Here is a 19,643-nt window from a genome sequence, read left to right on the forward strand (position 1 = left end):
AAGAGGAGGGGTCAGAAACATAAACATGGCCACGACATGAAGCAGAAATAATCAAAAGGTGAAAAAATGAAAAGCCTCGCACCGTATATACCTTCGTTGACTTTCCTTTTGAATGCAAAAAGTGCTAAATAGAATGCGCGGAAATGAAAACGAAAACAAGAACCTCATGCAAATAACCCTAAACCAAACCGACTGCTAAATTGAATGATCACTTAAACCGAATGACATAACTTCAATTTAGGATGTGTTAGACATGAAAATGTAAGGTCTTAAAACGGATTTGAATGCCTGAAATCTATGACGAACCACGGGAATGACAGCAGGGCGCTACTCCGCTACTATCTTTTACGAATGTGAGGATACTCGGACTATAATTATTACATTCAATGATAAAATATTGGTATTTTTGTATACTGTCGAGAATAAATAAAGAGGTGTTATAAATCAATGTTATAATTGAGTGTTCCTGCTTTGGGATGTCCTTTTGAAGGATGACTATATGCGTTTAATTTTGTAAGCGGTTAGCAAATATTGTAAGAATCGAAGGCAGATCGCGTAAGTTCTTTTTTTTCTTAATAATTCGGGTTTCGTTTAAACGTTTTGGAAAATTTGTAAACGAAGTTAGATTTTTTTCCGTTTGAACGTTTCAACGTGTAAAAGTATTTTTGGTACCCTTCTTTTTTAAGCTTTGGAAAGAAAATGAAAATTACCATTTGACACCAAATTCTCTGCACTATGTTTATTAGGAATGTGTGAGATTTTACTGTAACCTTACTATTAAATCTTGAATCTAATAATGGTATTATCCGAAGGAAGCAAAACACAAAAAAATATACACAATCTTAATGTTTTTAAATCAAACTTCGTTTTGATCAATACAATCCTGTCTTTATCGAAGAAATATACCTTTTAGAAAACTATAGCCTGAGCGATAATCCCAGACATATTCAGAAGTATTGTTGCATACAGGATTTGATATGTTTTTAGTCTTTGGGATGTTATATTGAAACTATTTTATTTTCAAGAACTCAATTCTACCGGGTCTTGTATAATTACAGAAGTAGGAGACAGAAGACAAAATATCGTAGATGAAGACTGGCCAGAGCATAGGGCTGAATCAGCGTATGGCCATGCCTCTGGTTTCCCAGGGAGAAGAAGGAGAACTCAATGAAAATAGGAAAATGTGGACATTTTATGCATTTTCGGAGGGGCAACTTTTGTGAAAATAGGATATGATGTCATATAAGGAAGACATTATGACATCATTTCCGAGTAAAGGTAGACTGACCATGGACTGACGTAATGGTCAGTCAGGGGGAGTACCCTTATGAGGTCATCTATGGTCGATATTATTAAGAGGACCTATTTCTTTGAGGTTTGAAGTTTCAAGTTAGAATTAATTGTGTGTGTTTTCCAACAGTGCCTTCTAAAAATTATGAACTCTATTTGTTTCAATGCAGCACCAAGGCCTGAAAACCGAAATCACTTTTTAGTCATCAACTGGCACACATCTTTTCTGTTTTTCAGTTGTGTAAGTATAGGCCTATGTTTGTTTATTTCTCAACTTTGGTCAATTTGGGAGCATATTTTGTCTTGAATTCTTGTCCTAGCGAAGGCAGTTTGTCGTCATGTCCCAGCAGCCAGTGCTTCTTCAGGTCTGCCGAGTAGCGGGAGGCCGGGGGCTTTCGGCCCAGACTCTCGGCCAGGCTCCGGGTCAGGTGAGCCGAGTTGCCGCAACACAGACCCACGTACTTGATGCCCAGCTCCTGCACTCGCTTGCCAAAGTCGTGGATGTCCTGACGATTGCACCCGATGCAGTCCAGATTCACAGGGAACAGTGACTCACCTTCAATAACAACAAAAATAAAAAATAAATAATTCAAGGGTCTCGGCCGTACCGTACGCAAGAGTTTAGAGAGCATTTTAGCTGGACACTTGGAATTAGCACTAAAGCAAGAAGTCAATAGGGCACATTGTGGGCGCTGTAACGAATAATGGGCGCTCTATCGAAAAGGAGGCGCTCTAAACCAATATCTGGGTGCAAACACTAGCAAACCCCTGTATAGTAGATCAAATTTACAATTTTCTCCCAAGTAATGCTTATAAGAGAGAATTTTACCGGTCAGAGGATCCTTGGACGACATAAAGTTCGGATTCTCTTCAGTTGTGCGGTACATAACGGGAACAGCGGCTAAGGGTGCCTGTGATGTAAAAGAAACAAAAAACTACTGTTAAACGTGGTGTGTAACGTTTGAACACATTATAAACGCTTTTGGGACCGTTTTTATGAAAAAAAAATTTCACGAAAAAAAGAGAGAAGTTATAAAAGGCCTGGGTTAAAGACGAGTCACTAAAACGTCTAACGCTTTTTGCAAGAGTTTATAAACGTTGTAACAACTTGAGGGGGAGAGACGCCATTTAAAATGCCTAGGTTAAAGACGAGTCACCGAAACGTCGAACGCTTTTGCAAGAGTTTATAAACATTGTAAAAAGTTGAGGGGGGAGAGGAGACGCCATTTAAAAGGCCGCACCTGGGTTAAGGACGAGTCACTGAAACGTCTAATGCCAAAAAAGTCTTCGGTTTCTGGTATGGAGCTTGCCCCAAAAGTGGTGCGGCGACGCGGCTATTTTTTTTTCTTCTTCAAATGTCGGGTGATGACTGCAAATGGTGCCCGACTAATTTAGTGCAAAATAATGGAAGCCCAGAGAGGCCACATAAAGCTTATACTCGAACGTAGCCCCATCTAAACACACGTTAAAATTGTGCAGCAGCAGGATTCAACTCAGTCAAACCAGTGAGTTTGACGGTTTTGAGACATCATCTTACACTTACTTCATTTTTTTTTTCAATTTTGACGACGGGCAAGGCTACGGCGCGCGCAGACCAGAAACCGGAGATTGTTTTTTTTTGGCCTAACGCTTTTCGCCAGATTTTTAAAACGTTGAGGGGGAGATACGCCATATACAAGGTATGGGTTAAAGACGAGTCACTGAGACGTGCAACGCTTTTTGCAAGAGTTTATAAACGTTGTAACGCGCTGAGGGGAGGTTTAATAAATTTGGGTTTCGGAACAAAGAATGAGACCACTCGGAGAAGTACTTAGTGAACGTGTCCTACTTCTGTAATGTGACATGACCTATTGAACTATGCAGAGTATGGTCGAATGAGGGCGCTATTACAGATGCTACAGGAGCTAGGAGACACGCCATAAAAGGTCTGGGTTAAAGACGTCTGACAACGTACAAGTACAAAAGGTTGTCTCTAATCTTTAAAAAAAAAGTTAAAAGCGGTATTTACCAAAACTAATGGCAAAACGTATCACAAAGACCGATACGGCTTCGATATCTATGAGACAGCTAATAGGATTATGCCGAATACATATGCCTATGATAATATATTTAACGCAGGCGCAGTTGGAATACCATCATCTAGTCGGTTCGTCCGTCCCTCTTAGTTTTGGTTTTTATTTGTTTGTTTGTTTGTTTGTTTGGTTTTTAACTAAGTGTCTTTTTTCAAATAATAAGATAAGACCAATCACTTGTGGTTGCAGAAGACCTCACCTTACAAACTTTGACGGCTTCTTCCATTATGGGCAGCATGGTGGCCGGGCCACGCGCGCAGTTCAGTCCCACCACGTCGGCCCCCGCCTCCGCTAGCTTGTTGAACGCGTCGACGTAGTCCACTCCGTCTACAGTAGCCGGCTTCCCGTTCACTTGGCCCTGCTGAGCCGCCATCGTTACCACGCAGGGAATATCTGCGCGTATTAAGAGGAAGATGATTAAGCTGAAATCTAGCTGCGCTTAGTCAGATACAGTTGTGAACAAGCAGAAATGTACAGCACTCATGGCTGACAATTTGGTATCTGATATGAAACAAATGCAGTTGAGTTGACGCGCTTTTGGCTATTAAACATACTACGCTCAACCAAAACAAAAAAGGTATCTGACATGAAACAAAGGCAGTTGAGTTGACGCGCTTTTGGCTAACATACTACGCTCAACCAAAAAAGAACCCCCCCAATACTTTTTTGTCCAACTCCAAAACTACTGGACACATGTTGCTCAAACTACAATTGATCAGTACAGAAATTCTTTAGCAATCCGGCCATTCTCTTTGTTTGGCCCAAAACAGTGATAATGTGTACAAAATTCAGCAATTTATGACAAAATGGTATCGAAAAAAAAATTGCACCATATGCGTGAAAGGCGAGTGTGAACCACTTGCACGTATACAAAAGTGCAACTGTTTTCAGTATCATTTGTCATAAATTGCATAAGTTCGTACACACTATCACTGTTTTCGGCCAAATAGAGAGTATGGCTGGATTGCTAGGGATTTTTTGTACAGATTAGTCGTTATGAGTATTGAGTTAGTCCAAAAAAAGTATTGGAGGGGGGACTTTCTGTTTTGGTTTAGTGTATCTAGCTGCACAACATTTACTCAATTTAATGCTCAAGCATGCTTTTATTACACGCATGAGGTTAATTCTGGATAACTTCTTAGCTAAATTAAAAGCCAACGCACCTTTTGCAAATTCCTTGCACGCCTTCACGGCCATCAAGGCTTCCTCGAAATCACTGAAGGTTTCCCCCACAATGAAATCAGCCCCCGCTTCTACAGCCCATTCTATTTGTTCCTTTAAAAGAAGAAGAATACAGTGCACTTACTATGCAAAGATTTAAAAAAAAAAAATCAGCCAATACTTTTCCTTTTTTGTATACGTACGGTTCTCGAAGAACAAGCAATTATGCCTACACGAAAATTCGTAGTTGTAGGGGTAATTCAGAGGGGAAAATTCTCACCTTTTTTGTTTTTCACTTGACTGAAACAGCTTTAACTATAAATGTAAGCTCTAAACAGCATCGCGGATGCTGTGCAGAAAACCCTATTACTCTGATGAAATGCAAATCAATATTTGTGCTTAAATTCAGAATTGTATATGTGGGCCTATACATCGACCGTTTAAATTGGGGTGGGACGTGGAATGCAACAGATAGTGTGAAATTTGATGTAAAAATACTTGTGATTTATTTCATATACGTACTTTAAAGATCTGCCAAACTTTCTCTCGATAATTGGGCACGCTGCCAACAAAGAGGTTGGTGTTGCTGATGTTACCAGCCATCAGAGTACCAGTTTGGTCAGCCACCTCACGTGCCATGCGCAGTGCGTGCTTGTTGATTCGCTCCAGATCGTCCTCTCGACCAATCAGCGCCATCTTTTCACGATGCGCGTAGTACTGCAAAATGTATGTTGCGGTGAGCGGTTTGTTAACAATGTTACAACTTCAAGACACATGCAGTATCAACTGAAACTGGATTGCCAGGATTTGGTGGGTTTATGTTTTGTGGCCAAAGTTTTCTTAATTTTGGTCACGAACAACTTACCGTGAATGCCAGCACGACGTCACTTCCGGCGTGGACGAATTCCTCGTACTGTTGCCGGACTAATTCCGGATGCTCCAGAACTACTTCCGGCACATATGAGCCGGCTGTCAAATAGCCACGTCGCTCGAACACGAAGAGATATCCCTCTGCGCAGATGACCGTCTCACCGTCGCGCAGGCGTTCCATTAAACCTTCGCGTAGAGATGATATTAATACAATTTAAGGCAGCGTCTAAGAGATTGTCGTTAATTGGCTATTTTAGTCTTAAACTGGGAAAAGCCATGAGCAAACCTTTCAGGGCGGGCTGTCGTGAATCATTTGATCCAGTGTATACATAATTTACCATAATTAAAATTCCCTCCGATGGTCTTACCTTTACACGTTTTCTTCTGATCCATGTTGAAATCTCACTCTGATCCTCAGTGAATCTACATCGAGATCAAATTGAAAAAAAATATGAATAAGAGCATAGCTCTATGATAAGAGCAACCGTACCTGTAAATTTATGTCAATTATTAGCTTGCAGTCACTTCTGTTCGTACCCCCAAATTGGTAAAGCGACCATTTTGGTATTAAAAAGAAAAGTGGCATTTCCACATGATAGCATCGATGACTGATCAGCTGAGATGTGAACGGAAGCCCGCGTGCAGTGGGCAATTTACCAATCGACTGTGTAGTCATGAACACGTACATGTACATGAACATGTACGTGTCGGCCTGCACGTTGTATTGTATGTGTATCACAAGTGCAGCCCCGAATTATCATTCCCAAAAATGAAGTTTTAGGTAGGTCATGGGTCCTAGCTCTATGGGTAGGTGTAGTCCATCCTATACATATCCCCAACCAAGCTGCAATATGCAATACGCAGGGCACAACAAGAAAAGAAAAAAAATAAGCTTGATACACCCAAAGGTTTTACAAAGCTCTTCCCCACCTTGCCGGGTCAAAAGAGCCATGCACCCTCGGCAAACGTTTATGTATCACCTATTAGTGTTCATTCGTTTTGAACGTACGCAAGACGGGCATTTACGTTTCAGCCAATGGAGAGCTTTGCTTACCGCCCACCGTGACCGTCCACAGCCTTACTTTTATTATTCAAATTGTTTGCTGCATGCAAGAGGATTCCAACTCGTTGAGCGGTACAAAAATCTAAATAACAAAAGAGGATCTCTTACAAAGAAAGCTGTCTGACACAATACCTGCTGAATCTCTCTATCGAAGCAATTTTGCAAGTACATGTACATTGTACATGATGTGTTTTGAACAAAATCTAGTCGGTAAAGCAAACAGAATTACGCACGTAATTAGTTTAGTGCAGGTATATGAATTCAAACTGCAGGGAGTCCTCTCAGCATTTAAGCCTACTGTACATACTGCCTTTAGTCATGGATCCCGTGGCCACAATCATGTTCCTTTCTATGTTATTACTTTCCGTTATTGATAAGTGTACCCCCTGTTGATTTTTTTCTCGACGAAGAGCTGGCTTTTCTTTGGAATTATTTCAACACTCTGTTTATGGGTTTTCTCTGCACGGGCATATTTTGTTTGCCTGCACCTTTTTACCAAGATTGCGCTACAATAGAAACTATTCTGAAGGCTTACGTAGGGGTACCGCATACAGTCAGTATTCAGATTAACAATGCACTTGGAATGTAAGGAAAGAAAAAGGCTAAGGCAGAGTACGAGCGCTATACATGTAGACACCATTATAAAGGCTTACGTAGGGTACAGTCAGTATTCAGATTAACAATACACTTGAAACGCAAGGAAAGAATAAGGCTAAGGCAGGGTACGAGCGCTACAATAGACACTATTATAAGGGCTTACGTAGGGTACAGTCAGTATTCAGATTTACAATACACTTGGCACGTAAGGAAAGAATAAGGCTAAGGCATGGTACGAGCGCTACAATGGAAACTATGTAGGATTAAAAAGACTTATACGCAGGGAACAGTCAGAATTCAGATTAACAATACACTCGGAACGCAAGGAAATAACTAGAAATGTGTTTGTGGACAAACACAAGCTGTTTCGGATATTTGAAATACTCTGAGCACGGGATAAACAATCAGTGACGTCACTATAAATGTCATTTAGCACATTATGTACATGTCAAGTTACAACCAAATCGAACATTTTAGTCCTGTAGATATAGACCTATAAAAGAATAAAATGCCCCTTTAAGGGACTTCACATGACATTTGATGATAATGTCACTTTAACTTCCATCTATAACACCTCCATGTGAATATGCATACCAAGTTTTAACCCAATCAGAATTGTACTTCCGAAGTTCAGTTTGAAGAAAAACGTGTACAAAACCAATAGGGAAACAATGCATCTTTAATGTGATGTAACCTGACACCTCATGACGCCACGATGACGAATTTGTTCTAGGACCATCTATGGGTAGTGGTCTAAGTGTGTACCAAGTATATAGTCGATCACATTTACGAAAGTGACAAAGTGGAGCGTTTTAAAACGTGTACAAAACCTATGGGGAAAATGTGCATCTTTAATGTAAAGTAACGTGACACCTGATGACGTCACGATCACGAATTTCTTCAAGGACCACTTGTGGGTGATGGCCTAAGTGTGTACCAAGTGTAACGTTGATCGGATTTACGAAAGTGCCGAAATGGAGTGTTTAAAAACATGTACAAACCCTATGGGGAAAAATGCATCTTTAATGTGACGTAACCTGACACTTGATGACGTCACAATCACGAATTTCTTCTAGGACCATTTCTGGGTGCTGGTCTATGTATGAATTAAGTTAAAAGTCGATCGGATTTACGAAGATGACAAACTGGAGTGTTTTAAAACGTGTACAAAACATATGGGGAGAAATGCATCTTTAATGTGACGTAACCTGACACTTGATGAACGTCACGATCACGAATTTCTTCTAGGACCATCTCTGGGTGGTGGTCTATGTATGAGTTAAGTTAAAATTCGATCGGATTTACGAAGATGACAAACTGGAGTGTTTTAAAACGTGTACAAAACATATGGGGACAAATGCATCTTTAATGTGACGTAACCTGACACCTGATGACGTCACGATCACAAATTTCTTCTAGGACCATCTGTGGGTGGTGGTCTAAGTATGTACCAAGTCTGAAATCAATCGGATTTTAAAAAGTGGCAAAGTGGACTGGTAGAAGAAACGTGTGTTAAACCTATGGAGAAAAAGTCTGAAAAAGGAGAAAAAAAACTAGAACTGTATGTCTGTCGAAACAGAACACAGGGCTTTTCCGCATTATGATTTTTATTAATCAATAATATGCGCTGAATATGCATGAACATAGAATCTGTCAAAGTTAGCCGAAAAATCGGCTAAAACGGTCACTGTGGACAGGATTTGACCTCGGCAATACGATGTATGTGCGTGTGTACAAGGTCTTTGCTTGGACAAAGAGTGATCTAAATAAATAACTGGCAAAGAGTCGAAAACGCACTTTGAAAATCGACAATTATTTTTTAATTTTTGATGACGTCATCGTGACATCACTTCGAACTTTGCATAATAGTATGATTAACTACCTACCCACCAAGTTCCACGACAATTGGACCTTTCCTTATATGAGTTTTGAAAAATCGCATTTTAATGACGTCATGATGACGTCACACCTTTTTGCAAGTTTTGTGCGAATAGCTATTACATGACATACCAAATGCAAAAAAGAATTTTGCATTTTGCATGTTGCGTTCGGGAGATATGGCTAAAAGGTCCAAAAAAATAAATATTCATATAAAATCTCAGGATGACGTCATCATGACGTCACCTCATTTTTAATCTATAACACATCCTGGTATAGCCACATACGAAGTTTCAACCCAATCAGACTTACATTTCTGTAGATATAAGACTTCACAATATGTACGTAAATTTTCAAAAATCAATAAAAAAAATAGGTGCTGACGTCATCGTGACGTCATAGTCTTGGCATAATTTTTGTATGCGGGTCTTCCTTGGCTGTAACTTTGATGACGATTCCACATCGCCAAGTTATAAAAATGGTGGCTTGAAAACATACAAAGTCAATGGGTTAAAAATCCCACAGCAGAGAAACTGCACCTTTAAATACGTGATTTGCCTTTAAACTGAAACATTTTAATAAAATATTACTTGATATTTGACTCTTGGGAATATTTTCAATCAAATGGCAAACGTAAAAAAATACGATTTGTTTTTCCTTCTCATAGTAATTCTCGGCCGAAGTTCAGAACTACTCAGTAAGATATATCAGTGTTGTATAGGAAAAGACTTGTGGAGAAAGCTGTGTACAAAGTCTACGAAAAAAATTAATTATTCATGAATCCATAATAAATCACTTGATGATGACGTCATCATGATGTTATAGTATTGGCATAATTTTTGTATGAGGGTCTTCCTTGGCTGTAACTTTGATGACGATTCCAGATCGCCAAGTTATGAAAATGGTGGCTTGAAAACGTGTACAAAGTCAATAGGTTAAAAATCCCACAGCAGAAAACCTGCACCTTTAAATGCGTGATTTTCCTTTAAACTGAAACATTTTTATAAAATATTACTTCCTATTCTAACTCTTGGGAATATTTCCAATCAAATGACAGGCGTAAAAAAAATACGATTTCTTTTTCCTTCTCATAGTAATTCTCAGCCGAAGTTCAGAACTACTCAGTAAGATATATCAGTGTTGTATAGGGAAAGACTTGTGGAGGAAGTTGTGTACAAAGTCTATGAGAAAAATTAATTATTCATAAATCCATAATAAATCACTTGATGACGTCACCATGACGACACTCCTTGGGACACATCTTGGCTATAGGGACTATGCTTATGCCAACTTTCCATAATATCTGACAAAGATTAATGCCAAAAGTGTTATAATACGTCCCTGTCTATACGCATGCATGAACATAAAATCTGTCAAAGTTAGCCGAAAATCGGCTAAAACGGTCACTGTGGACAGGATTGGACCTCAGCAACACGTGCGCTGCAGGCTGACTGACATACGATGTATGTGCCTATGTACAACGTACGTGCAAGTACATGTACATTGTGGACGTCCTGTCCTGTGCATGTTTTGAAGCAGAGGTATTGTCATTGTGAAGTTTTAAGCGTGCGCAGGGTATGTTCGAGTTCGCTTATCGCCTCGAAACTTTGAAATGTTTTAGACCTACTCTCCAATCAACAATTAAAGTAAAAACAAATATAAATTGATGACGTACGTTCTTGGATGACTCAAAACTGGCTTAAATTCAACGATGAAAAGACCGAATTTATCATCATAGGTTCAAAGCAGCAATCGTGCAAAGTTCATGTTCCATCCATAAGGGTTGGTGATTCAACCATCATGCCATCAAATCAAGTCAGAAATCTTGGTATTATCTTTGATTCATCTCTATCCATGGAACCTCACCTTACATCAATCTCTAGATCAGTCTGCATGTCGATCCGTAACATCGGACACATACGAAAATATCTTGACAAACACACAACTGAAATACTTGTTCACGCTTTCATCACATCCAAAATTGACATGGGCAATTCACTATTGTATGGCATTAACCTAAATCAACTAAACCGTTTGCAGCGACTACAAAACATCAGTGCCAGACTAATCTCTCTCACTAGTAAACATTCTCACATTACTCCTGTACTAGCAGATCTCCACTGGCTTCCAGTATCATACAGAATTAAATACAAACTCGGCCTATTCGTGTTCAAAATCCTCCACAGCAATGCGCCGGAGTATCTCATCGACCTCATCCACCCGTACTCAACAGCACGCACCGGACTCCGCTCCAGTGAGCTCATGATGCTTCACGAGCCCAGGACCTCCACTCTGTGGGGTGACAGATCCTTTGCGGCAGCGTCAACCCGAGTGTGGAACCAACTCCCTCTGGCTATCAAATCATCTCCATCCATCACAACATTTAAGACAAACATAAAATCTCACCTGTACAAACAAGCTTACTCTCACAACACACAATCTTAACTTGACTTTCTCCTCGAGCGCCATGAGCGCCTATTTTTGGCGGATACCGGCGCTTTACAAATGTTCTTTTATTATTATTATTATAAAAACTGCCATGGTTGATTTTTCCGGAATTTTCAAATGAAAAAGGGTCTTTTTATTATAACTTCCGGTCTGATGACGTCATTCGCCTAAAACTTCGCACACGTCTTAAGTGGGTCAAGGTCATCATATACACCAATATTTAGGCGATTCTGACAAACTTCGCCACAGACATCTATTCAAAATACATTTTTGCTAATTTTTAACCTGTCGCGAGAGGGCGCTCGAAGATTGCATGACGTCATCGGTAGATAATTTGAAGAACACTATCAGCCAAGAGACTAACACCGTTAAAAGCAAGTTCATATCTATTACCACTTTCAAATAATAAGCCACTTCCGGTTTGGGCCTTTTTCGACCGGAAGCAAGGGTCATGTGATTTCACGCACACTGAATGAAATAAAGACCTTAACCTAATCTACCACTTGCCGGCAACAGAATGCTGCGGACGCGTACGGTTGATTTCTTATGCATTTTTAAATATTAAAAGTGTCAAAATTTAATTGCCTATAAATAAACACCGGATGACGTCATCATGACGTCATCATTACACAATGTTGTTTGAATTAGGGTCTTTGCTTGGACAAAGATTGGTGTAAATGAATTACTGACAAAGAGTCGAAAATGTCCTCTTAAAATTGACATTTAAAAAAAAAAAATTCTGGGTACAAAGTCTATGGGAAAAATGAAATATTCAAAATTCTATAATAAATCACGTGATGACGTCAGCATGACGAAAAGTTTCGGCACACATCCTCAGATGATGATTAATAACTATGCTTAGTTTAAAGTTGATCGGATTTAAAATAATTGCCAAAGTGGCTTGTAGAATAAAAACGTGTACAAAACCTATGGGGAAAAGTGGAAAAAGAAACTAGAGGTCTATGTCTGTTTGCAACAGAACATAGGGCTTCTCCGCATTGTGTTTTTTTTTGAGGTCATGTTTTTTCTGTTTTGTGCAAAACTGTGTGCATTTACGTTTTGTCTAACAAACCTCATTCAAATGGAAATTTGATTTTGGCATATTGCATTTGTCATATATGAAATATATATATATAATCACAAGATGACGTCATTATGACATCAGCTCAATATTGATTTGTAACACATCCCGGCCTGCCCCCATACCAAGTTTCAACCCAATCTAAATCACTGTTGATGAGATATAGGGGCTTAAAATATACAAACGATGACGTCACATGTCTAATGAATACGTCATTGTAACAATATTCGGCAGTGCTCATTATTTTATTGCGGTTTTAGTCTGTACAAAGTTTGAAAACAATCGGATTAATGAAAGTGTTAAATTTTGTAAGTAGAATAAATTGGCAATATTAAAAAATCGTAAACAAATCTACGGATGACGTCATCTTGACGTCATTTAAGATATTGTGTACTAGTGTTATTATCTACCCACCCACCAAGTTTCGTGACGATCGGACATTATCTTATATGTGTTTCAAAAAAGCGCATGTTTGATGACGTCATCATGACGTCACACATTTTTCAAAATTTTGCACATATACCTATTGCCTAACAAACCTAATACAAAAAGAATTTTAAATGTAACATATTGGGTTCGTGATATATGGCTTAAAGGTTCAAAACTTCAGAAATCTATATAAAATCACACGATGACGTCATGATGACGTCACCTCAATATTTATTTGTAACACATCCCGGCCTACCCCCATACCAAGTTTCAACCCAATCGGATATACTGTTCATGAGATATAGGGGCTTAAAATATACAAGTTAACAATGACGTCACGTGTCTAATGATGACGTCATCGTAACAATACTTGGCAGTGCTCATTTTTTTATTGTGGTTTTAGTCTGTACCAAGTTTGGAAAAAATCAGATTAATAAAAGTGTTGAATTTTGTAAGCAGAATAAAATTGGCAATATTAAAAAAATCTTTAAAAATCGACCGATGACGTCATCGTGACGTCATTTAAGATTTTGTGTACTAGTGTTATTATCTACCCACCCACCAAGTTTCAAGACGATCGGACATTCCCTTATATGTTTTTCGAAAAATCGCATTTTTGCTGACGTCATTATGACGTCACACATTTTTCCAAATTTTGTGCATTCATCTAATGCCCAGCGAACCTAATACAAAAAGAATTTTGAATTTATCATATTGCATTAGTGAGATATGGCTTAAAGGTCCAAAACTTCAAAAATCTATATAAAATCACACGATGACGTCATGATGACGTCACCTCAATTTTCGTCTATAACACATCCCGATCCACCTACATACCAAGTTTCAACTCAATCGGACTGACAGTTCTGTAGATATAGGACTTTGTAATATGCATATTAATGATGACGTCACGTGACCCATGATGACGTCATCATGACGTCGCTCGTCCGCACACATCTATGCTGTATGGACTATGTCTATGCAAACTTTGAACGATATGCAACAAAGTTTAAGGGCAAAAGTGGCGTGTAGAATAAACGTGTACAAAGTCTATGGGGTTTTGGGAAAAAAAGAAGAAGAAGAAGAAGAAGAAGAAAGAAAAACTAGAGATCTATGTCTGTTTGCAACAGAACATAGGGCTTTTCCGCATTATGATTTTTTTTTATCAATAATACCCATCCCTGACTATGCATGAACATAAAATCTGTCAAAGTTAGCCGAAAATCGGCTAAAACGGTCACTGTGGACATGATTTGACCTCAGCAACACGTGCGCTGCGGGCTGGGGGCTGACTGACATACGATGTATGTGCGTATGTACAACGTACGTGCATGTGCTATACACATTGTGGAAGTCCTGTGCATGTTTTACAGCTCTCTACCGCAACTTGCGTAAGGGTGTTTTTTGCCGACGTCGCGTCAACTGTGTGAACAATTTGACAAGCTGGGAACTTGGCACTGTTGAGGCAAATATTTACGCTATCATTTAATGGGCAATTCAAGATTATATCTGTATTGATTGATTTGTTAGCAATTTTTGAAAAAGAAAAGGTCTTTTCAACGGAACTTCCGGTCTGATGACGTCATACGCCTAAAATTTCGCACACGTCTGAAGTGGGTCAAGATCATCATATACACCAATATTTAGGGGATTCCGACAAACTTCGCCACAGACATTTATTAAAAATACAATTTTGAACATTTTCAACCTGTCGCTAAAGGGCGCTCGAAGATTACATGACGTCATCAGTAGATGATTTGAAGAATACTATCAGCCAAGAGACTAACACCGTTAAAAGCAAGTTTATATCGTTTAAATGATAAGCCACTTCCGGTTTTGGCCTTTTTCGACTGGAAGCAAGGGTCACGTGATTTCACGCACACTGAATGAAATAAAGACCTCAACCTATTCTACCACTTGCCGGTAACAAAATGCTGCGGACGCGTACAGTTGATTTCTTATTCATTTTTGATTATTAAAAGTGTCACAATTTAATTGCCTATAAATACACACCTGATGACGTCATCATGACGTCATCATTACACAATGTTGTTTAAATTAGGGTCTTTGCTTAGACAAAGATTGGTGTAAATGAATTACTGGCAAAGAGTCAAAAATGCCCTTTGCAAATCGACAATTTTTTTAAAATTTCTGTGTACAAAGTCTATGGGAAAAATTAAATATTCAAAAATCTATAATAAATTAGTCGATGACGTCACCATGATGTCAATCTTCGGGACACATCTGTGCTATAGGGACTATGCTTATGCTAACTTTGAATGATGTATGACAAAGATTAATGCCAAAAGTGGCGTTGAGAAAAAACGTGCACAAAGTCTATGGGATTTAGGCGACAAAAAGAAGAAGCCAAAAAAAAACTAGAGGTTTATGTCTGTTCAATCAACAGAACATAAGGCTTTTTCGCATTGTTGATTGTTGTTGTTGATTGTTGATTGTTGATTGTTGATTGTTGATGTTGATGTTGATTGTTGATTGTTGATGTTGATTGTTAACGTTGATTGTTGATGTTGATTATTGATGTCGATTGTTGATGATGTTTCTGATGATGATTGTTTATGTTGGTTATTGATGTTGATTGTTGATGAATGTTGATGTTAATTGTTAATTGTTGATTGTTGATTGTTAATGTTGATGTTGATGTTGATTGATGATTAGTTGATGCAGATTGTTGATGTTGATGTTAATTGTTGATGTTGATGATGTTGTTGTTGAATGTTGATGTTAATTTTTGATATTGATCTTTGATGTTGATGTTGTTGATGATTGTTGAAGTTGATTGTTGATGTTGATTATTTATGTCGATTGTTGATGATGTTTCTTGATGTTGATTGTTGATGTTGGTTATTGATGTTGATTGTTGATGATTGTTGATGTTAATTGTTAATTGTTGATTTTGATTGTTGATTGTTGATTGTTGATGTTGATGTCGGTTTGATGATTATTGATAGTTGATAGCTGATGCTTTTGGTGTTGATTGTTGATTTTGACTGTTGATTTTGATTTTTGATTTGTTATTGTTGATTAGTTGATGGTGATTGTTCAGTGATGTTGATGTTATGTTTATATGTGTTTTCAACTATCACATTTTTGATGACGTCAGGATGACGTCACATTCTTTTCATAATTTCGTGTATATACGTATTCCCTGTCAAACCAAATACAAAAAGAATTTATTTTGAATTTTGCATGTCGCGTTCGTGTGATATGGCTTAAAGGGTCCAACAACTCATAAAATCATATAAAATCGTATGATGACGTCATTATGACGTCATTTCAATTTCTACCTATAACACATCCCGGTCTACCTACATACCGAGTTTCAATCCAATCAGACTTACTGTGCTGTAGATATTGGGCTTTGAATTATGAACTATAAGATGACGTCACGTGACCCATGATGACGTCATTATATCAATACTTGGCGGTGCTCATTATTCTTTTGTGGATTTAGCCTGTACCAAGTTTGAAGCGACTTGGATGAATAAAAGTGTTAAATTTCGTAATCAGAATAAAATAGTAAATATTAAAAAAATCGTTAAAAAACTGTCGATGACGTCATCGTTACGTCATTTCATATTTTGTGCACTGGTACAATTATCTACCCACCCACCAAGTTTCAGTAAGATCGGACATTCCCTTATATGTGTTTTACAAAATCGCATTTTTGATGACGTCATCATGACGTCACACATTTTTCAAAATTGTGTGCATATACCTATTGCTTAACAAACCTAATACAAAAAGAATTTTGAATTTAGAATATTGCATTCGTGAGATATGGCTTCAAGGTCCAAAACGTCAAAAATCGATATAAAATCACACAATGACGTCATGATGACGTCACCTCAATTTTTATCTATAACACATCCCGGTCTACCAACAAACCGAGTTTCAACCCAATCCGACTTATAGTTCTTTAGATATATGGTCCTAAAGTTTGCACATTTCAGATGACGTCACGTGGCCCATGATGACGTCATGATGACGTCACTTTTCCATGCACGAGTTCACTGTGGGTTCTGACTCTGTGCCAAGTTTCATTAAGATTGAAGTATGTTCAGGGTCAAAAGTGGGGTCCAGAATGAAACATGTGCAAAGTCAATGGGATTTGGGATAGAAGAACAAGAAGAAGAAGTAAGAAAAAAAAAATCAGAACAAAAACAAAGGCTTTTTCGCTGATGGCGAAAAAGCCAAAAAAAACTAGAGGTCTATGTCTGTGACGTCACCATGACGTCACTCTTCGGGACACATCTTGGCTATAGGGACTATGCTTATGCCAACTTTCAATGATATCTGACAAAAGATTAATGCCAAAAGTGCTATAAAACGTCCCTGTCTATGCGCATGCATGATCATAAAATCTGTCAAAGTTAGCCGAAAATCGGCTAAAACGGTCACTGTGGACAGGATTTGACCTCGGCAACACGTGCGCTGCAGGCTGACTGACATACGATGTATGTGCCTATGTACAACGTACGTGCATGTACATGTACATTGTGGACGTCCTGTCCTGTGCATGTTTTGAAGCAGAGGTATTGTCAACGTGAAGTTTTAAGCGTGCGCAGGGTATGTTCGAGTTCGCTTATCGCCTCGAAACTTTAAAATGTTTTAGACCTACCCTTCAATCGACAATTAAAGTAAAAACAAATATAAAAACTGCCATGGTTGATTTTTCAGGAATTTTCAAATGAAAAAGGGTCTTTTTATTATAACTTCCGGTCTGATGACGTCATTCGCCTAAAACTTCGCACACGTCTTAAGTGGGTCAAGGTCATCATATACACCAATAATTAGGCGATTCCGACAAACTTCGCAACAGACATCTATTCAAAATACATTTTTGCTAATTTTCAACCTGTCGCTAGAGGGCGCTCGAAGATTGCATGACGTCATCGGTAGATGATTTGAAGAATACTATCGGCCAAGAGACTAACACCGTTGAAAGCAAGTTCATTTCTATTACCACTTTCAAATAATAAGCCACTTCCGGTTTGGGCCTTTTTCGACCGGAAGCAATGGTCACGTGATTGCACGCACACTGAATGAAATGAAGACCTCAACCTACTCTACCACTTGCCGGCAACAGAATGCTGCGGACGCGTACGGTTGATTTCTTATGCATTTTTAAATATTAAAAGTGTCACAATTTAATTGCCTATAAATAAACACAGGATGACGTCATCATGACGTCATCATTCCACAATGTTGTTTGAATTAGGGCTTTTGCTTGGACAAAGAGTGGTGTAAATGAATAACTGGCAAAGAGTCGAAAATGCCCTTTGAAAAGCGACAATTTTTTTTAAATTTCTGTGTACAAAGTCTATGGGAAAAATTAAATATTCAAAAATCCGTAATAAATTAGTCGATGACGTCACCATGACGTCACTCTTCGGGGCACATCTCTGCTATAAGGACTATGACTATGCTAACTTTGAATGACGTATGACAAAGATAAATGTCAAAAGTGGCACTGAGAAAAAACGTGTACAAAATCTATGGGATTTAGGCGACAAAAAGAAGAAGAAGAAGAAGAAGAAGAAGAAAGAAAAACTAGAGATCTATGTCTGTTTGCAACAGAACATAGGGCTTTTCCGCATTATGATTTTTTTTAATCAATAATATTACCTGAATATGCATGAACATAAAATCTGTCAAAGTTAGCCGAAAATCGGCTAAAACGGTCACTGTGGACAGGATTGGACCTCAGCAACACGTGCGCTGCAGGCTGACTGACATACGATGTACGTGCCTATGTACAACGTACGTGCATGTACATGTACATGTACATTGTGGACGTCCTGTCCTGTGCATGTTTTGAAGCAGAGGTATTGTCAACGTGAAGTTTTAAGCGTGCACAGGGTATGTTCGAGTTTGCTTATCGCCTCGAAACTTTGAAATGTTTTAGACCTACCCTTCAATCGACAATTAAAGTAAAAACAAATATAAAAACTGCCATGGTTGATTTTTCAGGAATTTTCAAATAAAAAAGGGTCTTTTTATTGTAACTTCCGGTCTGATGACGTCATTTGCCTAAAACTTCGCACACGTCTTAATTGGGTCAAGGTCATCATATACACCAATATTTAGGCGATTACGACAAACTTCGCCACAGACATCTATTCAAAATACATTTTTGCTAATTTTCAACCCGTCGCTAGAGGGCGCTCGAAGATTGCATGACGTCATCGGTAGATGATTTGAAGAATACTATCGGCCAAGAGACTAACACCGTTAAAAGCAAGTTTATATCTATTACCACTTTCAAATGATAAGCCACTTCCGGTTTGGGCCTTTTTCGACCGGAAGCAAGGGTCACGTGATTTCACGCACACTGAATGAAATAAAGACCTCAACCTACTCTACCACTTGCCGGCAACAAAATGCTGCGGACGCGTACGGTTGATTTCTTATGCATTTTTGAATATTAAAAGTGTCACAATTTAATTGCCTATAAATACACACCTGATGACGTCATCATGACGTCATCATTACACAATGTTGTTTAAATTAGGGTCTTTGCTTAGACAAAGATTGGTGTAAATGAATTACTGGCAAAGAGTCAAAAATGCCCTTTGCAAATCGACAATTTTTTTTTATTTTCTGTGTACAAAGTCTATGGGAAAAATTAAATATTCAAAAATCTATAATAAATTAGTCGATGACGTCACCATGACGTCAATCTTCGGGACACATCTTTGCTATAGGGACTATGCTTATGCTAACTTTGAATGAT

At 38.5% G+C, this 19,643-nt stretch overlaps 1 protein-coding gene across 6 annotated transcripts in view; it reads right to left on the reverse strand.

Moving 5' to 3' along the window:
• Positions 1-724: 724 nt before the first annotated feature.
• Positions 725-19,643, reverse strand: part of LOC119730819 (betaine--homocysteine S-methyltransferase 1-like) — a 34,835-nt gene continuing 15,916 nt past the window's right edge. Inside the window, exons 1-8 of one of the 6 annotated variants that reach the window (XM_038203854.1) lie at positions 6,324-6,394; positions 5,762-5,816; positions 5,389-5,579; positions 5,046-5,240; positions 4,526-4,637; positions 3,562-3,755; positions 2,120-2,201; positions 725-1,846 (exon numbers count right to left, since the gene is read on the reverse strand). In XM_038203854.1, coding sequence (XP_038059782.1) covers positions 1,554-1,846; positions 2,120-2,201; positions 3,562-3,755; positions 4,526-4,637; positions 5,046-5,240; positions 5,389-5,579; positions 5,762-5,786 — 1,092 coding nt within the window. In that variant the 5' untranslated portion in view covers positions 5,787-5,816; positions 6,324-6,394 and the 3' untranslated portion in view covers positions 725-1,553. The other 5 variants (XM_038203856.1, XM_038203855.1, XM_038203857.1 and 2 more) reach the window with 5 other exon arrangements.

This window comes from Patiria miniata, unplaced genomic scaffold (assembly GCF_015706575.1).
Source record: "Patiria miniata isolate m_02_andy unplaced genomic scaffold, ASM1570657v1 HiC_scaffold_22, whole genome shotgun sequence".
Lineage (NCBI taxonomy): Eukaryota > Metazoa > Echinodermata > Asteroidea > Valvatida > Asterinidae > Patiria > Patiria miniata.